Source organism: Monodelphis domestica, chromosome 6 (genome assembly GCF_027887165.1).
Source record: "Monodelphis domestica isolate mMonDom1 chromosome 6, mMonDom1.pri, whole genome shotgun sequence".
Lineage (NCBI taxonomy): Eukaryota > Metazoa > Chordata > Mammalia > Didelphimorphia > Didelphidae > Monodelphis > Monodelphis domestica.
In genome coordinates, this window is record NC_077232.1 from 81,346,963 (window position 1) to 81,361,271 (window position 14,309).

Below are 14,309 nucleotides of genomic sequence, written 5' to 3' on the forward strand. Positions count from 1 at the left end.
ACAACTATAAAATTATCTTTACACTATATCCATATAACTCTTTAGGGGGAGATCTGACCCAGAGGAGAGGGGCATTTCAGAGAGATCAGGAGTGTCATGGGGAAATACAAGATTACAGCATCTTCCTGTTTTGAGAAATGTATGTGTGTTTTGAAACATTTAACTACCAAGCAAAAGTGCCACAATATCCATGTGCAAAGACATATACATGTAAATGTGTAATGTGTTATACATACATGTGATATATAGATATGCCATCTAATATAAGCAGCTCCATCTATGCTTTTTAAATCTCCTACATAGGTGTATGTCATGTAGTCACAGGCACACACCCACATGACTATCATAGGGGATGGCTCCTCCAGTTTCTAGGTGGATCTGTATCTACCAACAGACCTCTGCTATTGTGTTTACCTTTGATAGTCAGGCAGAGGACAGTGCTAATTCAAAGAAAAGGCATTTAATGAAAAGTCATAATAAAAAGGAAGTAGCCACAAGCATCACTTCTCCCCCTCCCCCCAACTGGGGTACATGCTAACAAACACAGAGGAAAGAATGAATACGAATTAAAAATACATGTGGTAGGAAACATATAGTAGGGACACATGTGTGGCAGTGGAGGGGGTTTAGGGGGAACAACACATATGTAGGAAACACATGACTAGGGCAATAGGTGTGGAAAGGAGACATACTTTTGACACTTCAGGGCCCCTTCCTATCTTTTGAGTCTTCTTAAAACTTCCTTTCCTTACATTGTGTTGTCAACCTCCTTCCTTTCCCTCACAACCAACACTCCATTCTTTGTGTTTTCACTGGTTTTCCCTCATGCATAGAACTCTCTTCCTCTTCATCTCTATCTCTTAGCTTTGATGGTTTTCTTCAGGATTCAGCTAAAGTCTCAGTTTTTGCAAGAAAGCCTTCCCAGTCCTCTTTAATCTTAATCCTTTTCCTTCTGAAAATACCCTAAATGTATACTATATATATATCTTGTTTATACAAAGTTGTTTGCTACTTAAGAGCAGGGACTTTACCTGATGTTATATCCCCAACAGAGCCCATGGCATATAGTAGGTGCTTAATAAGTGCTAGCTGACTGATTCACTATTGTCCTCTAGAGACATTCTCTCACTGCTCCTTCTGGTTTTAGTTTGCTATTTCCTGCTAACCAGGCCTGCTCCCCACTAGTCTTGTAGTTTCCATTGAATGCTTTTCTCAGTAACATACTTCTAATTCTCTGCTAGATATTTCTCCACTTGTTTCTCTTTTCCTTTTTTTTTTAAATTTCAATTTTATTGTCATTCAAAACACTTCCATATTGATATTGTTGTAAGAGCAAACTCATACATAACCAAAATCCCAAAATAAAACCATCAATATATGACTGTGAAAGATAACTCCAACAATTCTTGCTCTGGAGGTGGATAGCATTCCCTGTCATAAGTCTTTCAGGATTGTTCCAGATAATTGCATTGCCAAGAATAGTCAAGTTTTCATAGATAATCAGCGTACAATATTGCTATTATTGTGTATGATGTTCTCCCAATTTTGCTTATTTCACTCTGCATCAGTTCCTGCAGATCTTTCCAGCTTATCTGACATTATCTTGCTTATAATTTCTTTTTTTTTAATTTTATTTAATTAGTCAATTTAGAACATTTTCTCCTGGTTACAAGAATCATGTTCCTTCCCTCCCCTCCTCCGGCCCCCTCCCATAGCCAACACACAATTCCACTGGGTTTTACATGTGTCCTTAATCAAAACCCATTTCCATGCTGTTGAGGTTTGCCCTAGGATGATCATTTAGAGTCTATGTCCCCAATCATATCCCCTCGATCCATATAATCAAGCAGTTGTTTTCCTTTCATGTTTCTACTCTCAGTTTTACCTCTGAATGTGGATAGTGTTCTTTCTAGTAGATCCCTCCAAGTTGTTCAGGATCACTGCATTGCCACTAATGGAGAAGTCTATTACATTCAATTGTACCACAGTGTAGCTGTCTCTGTACAATGTTCTCTTGTTTCTGCTCCTTTCACTCTGCATCAATTTTTAGAGGTTGTTCCAGTCCCCATGGAATTCCTCCAGTTTATTATTTCTTTGAGCACAATAGTATTCTGTCACCAACAGGTACCACAATTTAGTTAGCCATTCCCCAATTGAAGGACATCCCCTCATTTTCCAATTTATTGCCACCACAAAGAGCGCAGCTATGAATATTCTAGTACATGTTTTTTTCTTTATTGCTCTTTGGGGTACAAACCCAGCAGTGTGATGGCTGGATCAAAGGGCAGACAATCTTTTAGCGCCCTTTGAGCATAGTTCCAAATTGCCCTCCAGATCTGGTTGGATCAATTTACAACTCCACCAGCAATACATTAATATCTCAACTTTGCCACACCCCCTCCAGCATTCATTACTTTCCATTGCTGTCATGTTAACCAGTCTGCTAGGTGTGAGGTGAATTGCTTTGATTTGCATCTTTCTGATTATAAGAAATTTAGAACACTATTTCATGTGCTTATTAATAGTTTTGATTTTTTCGTAAATTGCCGATTCATGTCACTTGCCCATTTATCAATTGGAGAATAGCTTGATTTTTTGTACAATTGATTTAGCTCTTTATAAATTTGAGTAATTAGACCTTTGTCAGAGGTTTTTGTTATGAAGATTGTTTCCCAATTTGTTACTTCCCTTCTAATTTTGGTTGCATTGATTTTGTTTGTATAAAACATTTTTAATTAGATGTAATCAAAATTATTTATTATACATTTTGTGACTCTTTCTAACTCTTGCTTGGTTTTAAAATCTTTCCTTTCCCAAAGATCTGAGATGTATACTATTCTGTGTTCACCTAATTTACTTATAATTTCCTTCTTTATATTAAAGTCATTCACCCATTCTGAATTTATCTTGGTGTAGGGTGTGAGATGTTGATCCAAACCTAATCTCTCCTATACTGTCTTCCAATTTTCCCAGAAGTTTTTATCAAATAGTGGATTTTGTTCCTAAAAGCTGGGATCTTTGGACTTAACATAGACTGACTTGCTGAGGTCACTTGCCTCAAGTCTCTTAGCCAGTACCATATTGTTTTGATTACCACTGCTTTGTAGTATAGTTTGAGATCTGGGACTGCAAGGCCACCTTCCTTCGCATTTTTTTTTCATTATTTCCCTGGATATCCTTGATCTTTTGTTCTTCCAAATGAACTTTGTTATGTTTTGTTTTTTTTTTCTAATTCAGTAAAAATGTTTTTGGGTAGTTCTATGGGTATGGCACTAAATAAGTAAATAAGTTTGGGTAGAATGGTCATTTTTATTATGTTAGCTTGTCCTACCTATAAGCAGTTAATGTTTTTCCAATTGTTTAGATCTAGTTTTAATTGTGTGGAAAGTGTTTTGTAGTTGTGTTCATATAGTTCCTGTGTTTGTCTTGGCAGATAGATTCCCAAGTATTTTATATTGTCTAGGGTGATTTTAAATGGAATTTCTCTTTCTAATTCTTGCTGCTGAGATGTGTTGGATATATATAGAAATGCTGATAACTTCTGTGGGTTTATTTTGTATCCTGCAACTTTGCTAAAGTTGTTGATTATTTCCACTCGCTTTTTAGTTGATTCTCTAGGATTCTTTAAGTAGACCATCATATCATCTGCAAAGAGTGATAGCTTGGTTTCCTCATTGCCAATTTTAATACCTTCAATTTCTTTTTCTTCTCTAATTGCTACTGCTAGTGTTTCTAGTACAATGTTAAATAATAGAGGTGATCATGGGTATCCTTGTTTCACTGCTGATCTTATTGGGAATGCATCTGGTTTATCCCCATTGCAGATGATGTTTGCTGATGGTTTTATTTCTTCAAGTATCTCTTGGTGCTATCTTTGATTATCCCCCCCCCCCCCCGGTTCTTTTTTTGAATATCATCTTATAGCCTTTAATGCCCCAATCTCTTCCTGTGAATGATTCTTCTAATTACTATAATAGTGAATATAATTTTTGAGAATTACAAATAACATTTTCCCCATATATTGATATATATAATTTGATCTAATTGTAGCCCTTAAAGAAGATAGTTTGAATTAAAAAAAAAAAGAACATTTTCCCCCCTTTCCCTCTCATTCTTATTTACCTTTTCATGTTTCTCTTGATCTTTGTATTTGGATATCAAACTTTCCATTTAGTTCTGGTCTTTTCTTTACAAATACTTGGAAATCTTTTATTTTGTTGAATGCCCATACTTTCCCTTGGAGGTAGTCAGTTTTGATGGATGGGTGATCCTTGGTTGAAGATCCAATTCTCTTGCCTTTCTGAATATCATATTCCAGGCCTTGAGGTCCTTTAGTGTTGAAGCTGCCAGGTCTCGTGTGATCCTGATTGGTGCTCCTTGGTATCTGAATTGTCTCTTTTTGGCTTCTTATAAAATTTTCTCCTTAGCTTGAAAGCTCTGGAATTTGGCAATTACATTCCTGGGATTTGTCTTTTGAGGATTTCATGTAAAGGATGTTCTGCGAACTCTTTCAATGTCTATTTTGCTTCCTTGTTCAAGGACATCAGGGCAGTTTTCTTGGATAATTTCTTGTAGTATGATGTCAAGATTTCTGTTTATTTCTGGGTTTTCAGGTAGTCCAATGATTCTCAAATTGTGTCTTTGGGATCAGTTTTCCTGATCTTTCACCATGTCAGTGAGATATTTTATGTTTTCTTCTATTTTGTTAGTTTTTTGACTGTTTTATTAATTCTTGCTGTTTTGCAAGATCATTGACTTCCAATCACCTAATTCTGGTCTTTAAAGACTGGTTTTCCCTTTCGGTTTGGTCTATCCTGCTTTTCATGGCTTCCAGCTGTTTCTCCAATTAAGAGTTCTTGTCCTTTAAACTGTTATTTCCTTTTTGAACTATTTCCCACTTTTCTTGCCAGAAGGCTTCCACCTTTTTGATAAGCTCCAATTTAAATTCTTCAAGAGCTCGTGGACTTTCCATTTTTTTTGAAAGTTTTGGTGCATTTATTTGTATTTCCTCTGTAGCCTGGGTTTTTCCTCTGTAAAAATTATCCAGGTTCAACCCCTTCTTCTTGTTTTTCTTGGTGTTGGGAAGTTGCTGTTCCTGGGCACTCTTTGCCATCACTATTGTGGTTTTTCCTTCCCTTTCCAGTTAGAAATCTGTGTGAGATGGGCAGGCTCTCTGTGTATGGAGCTAAGGAGCAAGGATTTTGCCTGAGACCATCTTTCGAATTTCTGCAGCTTCTACTGTTTGCTGCTCTTCTCTATGCTATCCCCCCATGACCGCCTATGTTCTGCCTCCTGGGGTTTCAGGTCTAGCTGCTCTCAAGGATAGGTCTTTGGTGGTCTTAGTCAGCTACCTAAAACATAGAGGTGCCCCTCATTCACTCTAGAGGTGCCCCTCACTCACTGATTCTAGCGTGTGCTGGCTCTGACTCTGGCTCCATAGGTGGGGTGGGAGAGGGTAGATCAGCTTGCGGTTTTGGTGGAAGCTTTTTTACCCCCTTATAGTGTGGAATGCCCAAATCCCACATACCTTCAATGCTGCACCCTACTGTAGAGTTCCTTAATTCATATGAATTTGGTTGTTTTGTTTTTGTTTTTGTTTTTTTGGTCTTTTGAGGTAGTCTATATCAATAGGTGCTGAGGAGAGGAAGAGTCCTGTGTCTAGACTGTCGCCTGTTTACGTAGAAGTCTCAGTATATATCAAAACTTTGTAAATTTTAAAGTGCTGTAGTAATATGTGCTCCTGCTACTACAGATGCCAATAGCAACATCATCTTTTGAAAAACATTGGTAACACAGTAACATATATGCAAAAATGTATACTGCCCATTGATTTTATCTGAAGATTATTAAAATAAATTAGTTGATCTTTTCAGAAGCTTTATTCTTTTTATTGGAACTCCAAAGAGTTTATTGCTTTGGTTTTGCATATTACAAAAACTGCAAATAATTTACTTTGTCAAAATCTGTACAGAATTGTAAATGTCTTTGCTATTATTCATTTTCCTGTGAGAGGTTCCACTCCTTGGTATCAGTAAAACTGAATCTTTATCTCGGAGGTCATTCTCACTGAAAAACATGAAGCAGTTTTTCATATTTATTCATGACCGACAAAGCAGACCATAGGACACACGATCTATTCATGTGGGCCAATGCTGTTATTGCTAAAGCTTTGTTTAACAATAGGAGAATCTATATTGGCTGTTAAGATGGCCCAAAAGAACAAAGACCTCTATGTCCCTTTTATTTAATTCACATTGACTAAGTTACTTTCAGTCTTCCTTCCACTTACTATCCCATTGAATACAGTCTATTTACTATTACAGTTTCACCATATATGGGTGCCCTTTAAGGAACTCTTGTTTAACAATACTGCTATTGTCATGGAATAACTATTGATACATGTATTGTACTTAAAAGGGTTTCACATACTCCAGTTTTCCCATGGCAGTTTCCTAATGAATACTGTTACTTAGTTTAATGGCATGCTTCCAGCTTAGAAAATGAAGCTGGAAATAAATTTCTAATAGCATTAGCCTGAAACCATGTAGAACACACTCCTCACTTTGTAGTACTTACAAACATATATAGATATATAACCAGATATAATTACCTTGGACACCATGACATTGGGTACTCTTCTGGTATTATATGTTTATCTTAAACATTATTTATATTTTGTTGGAGCCATGACATCAATACATGTCCTCTATGCGCTGGTACAACTCACTACTTATCCATATCGTCTCATCCTCTATGCCTCTTGTTTTGTCCTTCCATCAATCCTCCATGAAAGATATGTTCCATGCTAGAAGCCTTCTTCTGAATTTTTTATTATTATCTAAACACCAATTCTGCTCTCAAACTGGCCATCTCTTTTTCACTCTTGCTACAAGATTTGCTCAACTCCTTTTGAAGTCATTAATGTACCTGATGGGTACATTTGCTAAAGTTCCAAATGACTTTACACTTCTAAGTCTATATCATCTGCCTATCTGAAGCATTTTTCTAAGATTAATATATAGCTGGACTAATTCAGTGGGTTTTCCATTCAACTGCATGTCAAAATCAAGGCTAGTGGTCTCCATACTCTTGCTAAGACACCCCAACAACAGTGTGGAAAACAGTATGAGAGAGATTAGGTTTAGATCAACATCTCACACCCTATACCAAGATAAATTCAGAATGGGTAAATGACTTAAGTATAAAGAAGGAAATTATAAGTAAATTAGGAGAACATAGAATAATATACCCATCAGATCTATGGGAAAGAAAAGAACTTAAGACCAGGCAAGAAACAGAGAAAATTACAAAATGTAAAATGAATAATTTTGATCACATTAAATTAAACAGGTTTTGTACAAACAAAACCAAAGTAACCAAATTTAGAAGGGAAGCAACAAATTTGGAAAAAAATCTTAATAACAAAATTCTGACAGTTCTAATTTCTCAAATTTATAAAGAGCTAAATTGTACAAAAAATTCAAGTCATTCCCCAGTTAAGAAATGGGCAAAGGACATGGAATAGTTAGTTTTCAGATAAAGAAATAAAAACTATCAATAAGCACATGAAAATGTTCTGAATCTCTTATAATTAGAGAAATGGAAATAAAAACAATGAGATACCACCTCACAACTAACAGATTGGCTAATATGGCAGCAACGCAAAGTAATAAATTTGGAGGGGATGTGGCAAAATTGGGACATATATGCATTGCTGGTGGAGTTGTGAATTGATCCAACCATTCTGGAAGTTAATTTTGAACTATGCGCAAAGGGATTTAAAACACTGCCTTGCCTTTGACCTAGCAATACCACTGCTAGGTCTTTACTTCAAAGAGATAATAAGGAAAAAGGCTTGTACAAATATATTTATAGTTGCACTCTTTGAGGTAGCAAAAAATTGGAAAATGAGGGGAATGCCCTTCGATTGGGCAATGGCTGAACAAATTGTGGTATCTGTTAGTGATGGAATACTATTGTGCTCAAAGGAATAATGAACTGGAGGAATTCCATGTGAACTGGAACATCCTCCAGGAATTGATGCAGAGTAAGAGGAGCAGAACCAGGGGGACATTGTACACAGAGACTGATACATTATGGCACAGTCAAATGTAATGAACTTCTCTACTAGCAGCAATGCAATGACCCCAGACAGTTCTGAGGGACTTATAAGGAAGAATGCTATCCACATCCTGAGAAAGAACTGTGGGAGTAGAAACACAGAAGAAAAACATATGTTTGATCACATGGTTAGATGGTGATATAAGTGGGATTGTTGACTTTAAAAGATCACTATTCCAAATATCAATAATATGGAAATAGGTTTTGAACAGTGATACATGTAAAACCCAATGGAATTGCTTGTCAGTTCCAGGAGTGGCAAAGGAAAGAACATGAATCATGTAACTATGGAAAAATAATCTAAATTAATTAGCTAAATAAAAAATGGAAAAAAGAGTATGCTATAAATTTTTGAGGTAATACTCCCAATATTATATATTTACTTACTGATAAATTATATAGTGGTATTACTGTATTAATAACCATATATTTTAAAAGCATCTAAAATAGACATTTTAAAAGGATAATGTAAAGATGAACTTTCTAGCAACTTTCAGGAGGTTGATTGGAGAGAAGAGGTACTAGGGGCAGGGACACTGAGAGGCTATCAAAATAGAACGAATGAAAGGAATGAGAACCTGAATTAGGATAGTAATTATATTAGTAGAGCAAAGGGAACAGAATAAATAAATGTAGGTAGAGTGAGCTAGATTTGGTAACTGATTAGATGTTTAGGATAGGGCTAATGTTTGGGGTGGGGATAGTGAGTTGAGGATCAAACTGAAGTTTTAAACAACTAAGAGATCAGAAGTGGAAAACTATTGAGGGATTAAGATGGATGTGCCTGTGCTGGAGATAATCTTCATTGACTGGCTATCGTGGTAAGGTTGGGATATAGCCCTTCTTCTGTAAAGGGTGAATCCCAAATAATAAAATATCCAAGTCAGCTGCCAAATTTTATGGTGATTTAATTGATATAGCAGAGAAGATTTTAAGAAGGAGGAGGAAAGAAGGGGCTAATACTGGGAAGGAAGATAGGAGATCTAGAAAGTAAGGGTTTGAGTGTGAAGGAGGGAAGAATCAGTTTGACCTCCAAAGAGGCTTAGCTAAGATGCCCGAACCTGAAATTGGCTCCAGGGCAAACTCACCATCCAACACTCCAAGATGTCGGAAAGCTTAGCACGCTGCCAGCCAGAGTCGTCTCTCCAAGGAAAGAGAGAGAGAGAGGCAGAAACTGATGTGCCCTATATGGATGTTTTTACATAACTTTTCTGTGTCTCATCTGTACCAATGAGGACTTAGCTTGACTTAGGACAGCCCAGAGGTCTGTCCTTTTTTTGGACAGGTCTTTTGAAGGCATCTCCTCAGATAATTAAATCTTAAGTTTGATGCAGACCTTTCAAAATCTTGTTAAACTGAGTAGGGTAGAGAATGTGGATTTTCCAGGACCTGATTCTGTTATTCCAAGCATCTCCATTGTTATTGATCAGGAAGTAACTAAATCAGATCTTCTAAAGAATGGTCTGATTAGGGTGGAATAGTTTTAAAATTCACACTTTCCACCCTCTGATTGGTTTGATCATATACCCCTTATGGTCAAATAGTCTCCACTTTGGAGATCACTGAATTAAGCCATGCCATTCTTTTCCAAGGCCAATTATTCAAACAATAACCACTCCCTTCTGTATAGGGGAAACAAGAAATGATTGAAATATAGTTTTGGTGGGTGAGGCAAAGATTTCTTTACTAGTACAGATAGAAAAAAATTACATTAATCTTTGGTTTCTTTTTAGGCTTTTTGTGAAGAATTGGAATCAATGATCCAGGAACAGTTTAAGAAAGGGAAGAATCCCACAGGTCTATTGGCTTTACAACAGATTGCAGATTTCATGACCACAAATGTACCTAATGTTTATCCAGCAGCACCTCAGGGAGGAATGGCTGCATTGAACATGAGTGAGTAGATGTTCATTTTTTACATAAATTTCATATAATGTTTTGTGTACAATTTCCTAAAGCTTTCTCTGATAGAATGTAAACTCCTTGAGAACAAGAACTGTTTCATTTTTGGTTTTGAATATCCAATATACAACATGTTACTTGGCACATAATTGTCACTTAATACATGCTCATCAACTTTTTCATTTCTCATGTGTAATTAAAAGAAATATAAGCAGAACTCCTCTCTTTAATATGTGTGTGTATATATATATGTATATATATATATAAAATTAAAAGCTCTTGTCACTCATCTTAGAATCAATGCTGTGTATTGTTTCCAAGGTAGAAGAATAGTAAAGACAAGGCAAGGACAATTAAGGGACTTGCCAAAGGTCTTACAGCTAGGAAATGTCTGAATCCAGATTTGGACCCAGGACTTTTAGTCTTAGTCCACTGAATCACGTGCCTTCCCCCGATATGTAAAAATTTTAAGATATCAAGCTTAGGGTCATAAAATTTGAGAACTGAAAAAGACCTTCAAGGTCATCCAGTCTAACTCTCTCATTTTATAAATGAATAATTAGCCCTAGAAAGATGAGATGAATTGTCAGTCACGCAGCTCAAAAGAGGAATATGTCCACCTTTGAAATTAGTTTTTCTGTCTCTTAAGTCTAGTACTTTGTTCCAAACCAAAAGTACATAGTATTTTTTTTAAATACAGTCATATAATACTGTGTTGCCCAGTTATCTTAAAAATGCCATCAATACATTCTTATTAAACACCACCTCTATGTCATGAAACCTGGCCATATTTGAACTTGTCCAAAATCAATTTGTATTTCTAAATCAAATTGTATTTAATTAATAGTAATACCAATTAGCACTATAGCTTAAGTAGCAATAATTCTTGAATCTCATGATATTTCACCTAATATCTTCTGTTTTGGAATCAACTATGTGAATTATGTTGAAAAAATTCTGTTACTCTTCAGTATGTTTTGAAACTGTAAAGGTCTCCTTTTTTAATTAGCATTTTTGTTAACATCTTTGCTTCTTTAGGAAATTTTTTTAACATGTAATTTGTGACTTTTCAAAAGCATCTTCACAATAAAATAAGATGCTGATTGCTAAATTACAGATCAGGTTGACTAACATGCTTTTACTAAGCTAAGCAAATCAAAAGTTATTGATTCTTTCCTTACCCTCATGATCTCTATAATCCAGACAAGACTGAAGTAGTGTCAGATATGGAACAAAAGAAAAATGGTGATTGGAGGGCAGAAGACATTAACTGTTCAGGATGATCTTTGACAAACTGCACTAGTTGAGCTTGACCTTCTCAAAAAATGATAAAATGGATTTCAGAGTATTTTTTTTTAATTAACTGACCCCTCACATGATATAACTTGCCCTTCTCTGATCTATGTGGCAGATTTAAATGAAAAGCTAGTTAGGTTTCTATTTCATCGGAATTCCCTTACATTTTCTGTTTCCCAGATCCATGGTCATTTTTTTAATACATTATTTTATTTGATCATTTTCAAACATTATTCATTGGAAACAAAGATCATTTTCTTTTCCTTGTCCCCCTCCCACTATCCCTCCCATAGCCGACACGCAATTCCACTGGGTATCACATGTGTCCTTGATTCGAACCCATTTCCATGTTGTTGGTATTTGCATTAGGGTATTCATTTAGAGTCTCTCCTCAATCATATCCCCTCCACCCCTGTAGTCAAGCAGTTGCTTTTCCTTGGTGTTTTTACTCCCACAGTTTGTCCTCTGCTTGTGGAAAATGTTTTTTTCTCCTTGATCCCTGCAGATTGTTCAGGGACATTGCATTGCCACTAATGGAGAAGTCCATCACCTTCGATTGTACCACAGTGTATCAGTCTCTGTGTACAATGTTTTCCTGGTTCTGCTCCTTTCACACTGCATCACTTCCTGGAGGTTGTTCCAGTCTCCATGGAATTCCTCCACTTTATTATTCCTTTTAGCACAATAGTATTCCATCACCAACACATACCACAATTTGTTCAGCCATTCCCCAATTGAAGGGCATCCCCTCATTTTCCGATTTTTGGCCACCACAAAGAGCACAGCTATGAATATTTTTGTACAAGTCTTTTTCCCCATTATCTCTTTGGGGTACAAACCCAGCAGTACTATGGCTGGATCAAAGGGCAGACAGTCTTTTATCACCCTTTGGGCATAGTTCCAAATTACCCTCCAGAATGGTTGGATCAATTCACAACTCCACCAGCAATGAATTAATGTCCCTACTTTGCCACATCCCCTCCAGCATTCATTACTTTCCATAGCTGTTATGTTAGCCAATCTGCTAGGTGTGAGGTGATACCTCAGAGTTATTTTGATTTGCATCTCTCTGATTATAAGAGATGTAGAGCACTTTTTTCATGTGCTTATTAATAGTTTTGATTTCTTTGGCTGAGAACTGCCTGTTCATGTCCCTTGCTCATTTGTCAATTGGAGAATGGCTTGATTTTTTGTACAATTGATTTAGTTCTTTGTAAATTTGAGTAATTAAACCTTTGTCAGAGGTTTTTATGAAGATTGTTTCCCAATTTGTTGCTACCCTTCTGATTTTGGTTACATTGGTTTTGTTTATACAAAACCTTTTTAATTTGATGTATACCAGATTATTTATTTTGCATTTTGTAACTCTTTCTAATTCTTGCTTGGTTTTGAAGTCTTTCCCTTCCCAAAGGTCTGACATGTATACTATTCTGTGTTCACCTAATTTTCTTATAGTTTCCTTCTTTATGTTCAAGTCATTCACCCATTTTGAATTTATCTTGGTGTAGGGTGTGAAGTGTTGATCTAAACGTAATCTTTCCCACACTGTCCTCCAATTTTCCCAGCAGTTTTTATGAAATAGTAGATTTTTGTCCCAAAAGCTGGGATCTTTGGGTTTGTCATATACTGTCTTGCTGAGGTTGCTTGCCCCCAGTCTATTCCACTGATCCTCCTTTCTGTCTCTTAGCCAGTACTAAATTGTTTTGATGACCGCTGCTTTATAATATAGTCTGAGATCTGGGACTGCAAGGCCCCCTTCCTTTGTATTTTTTTTCATTGTTTCCCTGGATATCCTTGATCTTTTGTTCTTCCAAATGAACTTTGTTATGGTTTTTTCTAAATCAGTAAAAAAAAATTTTTGGAAGTTCCATGGGTATGGCACTAAATAGATAGATGAGTTTGGGTAGGATGGTCATTTTTATTATATTGGCTCGTCCTACCCATGAGCAGTTAATGTTCTTCCAATTGTTCAAGTCTAGTTGTAGTTGTGTGGAAAGTGTTTTGTAGTTGTGTTCATACAGATCCTGTGTTTGTCTCGGGAGGTAGATTCCTAAGTATTTTATTTTGTCTAAGGTAATTTTGAATGGGATTTCTCTTTCTAGTTCTTGCTGCTGAGCTGTGTTGGAATTATATAGAAATGCTAATGACTTATGTGGGTTTATTTTGTATCCTGGAACTTTGCTAAAGTTGTTGATTATTTCGATTAGCTTTTTGGTTGAATCTCTAGGATTCTTTAAGTAGACCATCATGTCATCTGCAAAGAGCGATAACTTGGTCTCCTCCTTGCCTATTTTAATGCCTTCAATTTCTTTTTCTTCTCTAATTGCTACTGCTAGTGTTTCTATAATACAATGTCAAATAATAGAGGTGATAATGGGCATCCTTGTTTCACTCCTGATCTTAATGGGAATGCATTTAGTTTATCCCCATTGCAGATGATATTAGCTGATGGTTTTAGATATATACTGTTTATTATTTTTAGGAACAACCCTTCTATTCCTATGCTTTCTAGTGTTTTTAGTAGGAATGGGTGTTATATTTTATCAAAGGCTTTTTCTGCATCTATTGAGATAATCATGCGGTTCTTGTTGGTTTGCTTGTTGATGTGGTCAATTATGTGGATAGTTTTCCTAATATTGAACCAGCCCTGCATCCCTGGTATAAATCCTACTTGATCATGGTGGATGACCCTTCTGATCACTTGCTGGAGTCTTTTTGCTACTATCCTATTTAAGATTTTTGCATCTATATTCATTAGGGAGATTGGTCTATAATTTTCTTTCTCTGTTTTTGGCCTGCCTGCTTTTGGAATTAGTACCATGTTTGTGTCATAAAAGGAGTTTGGTAGAACTCCCTCTTTGCTTATTATGTCAAATAGTTGGTATAGTATTGGAGTTAGCTGTTCTTTGAATGTTTGATAGAATTCACTGGTGAATCCTTCAGGCCCTGGGGATTTTTTCTTAGGAAGTTCTTTGAAGGCCTGTTGGATT

General features: G+C 36.2%; 1 protein-coding gene across 32 annotated transcripts in view; it reads left to right on the forward strand.

Moving 5' to 3' along the window:
- ADD1 (adducin 1) overlaps nucleotides 1-14,309 on the forward strand; it is a 144,788-nt gene that overhangs the window by 74,175 nt on the left and 56,304 nt on the right. For all 32 annotated transcript variants that reach the window (XM_056802334.1, XM_007496823.3, XM_056802359.1 and 29 more), the window contains one exon: nucleotides 9,855-10,017. In XM_056802334.1, the coding sequence (XP_056658312.1) occupies nucleotides 9,855-10,017 (163 nt within the window). The remainder of the gene's footprint in view (nucleotides 1-9,854; nucleotides 10,018-14,309) is intronic.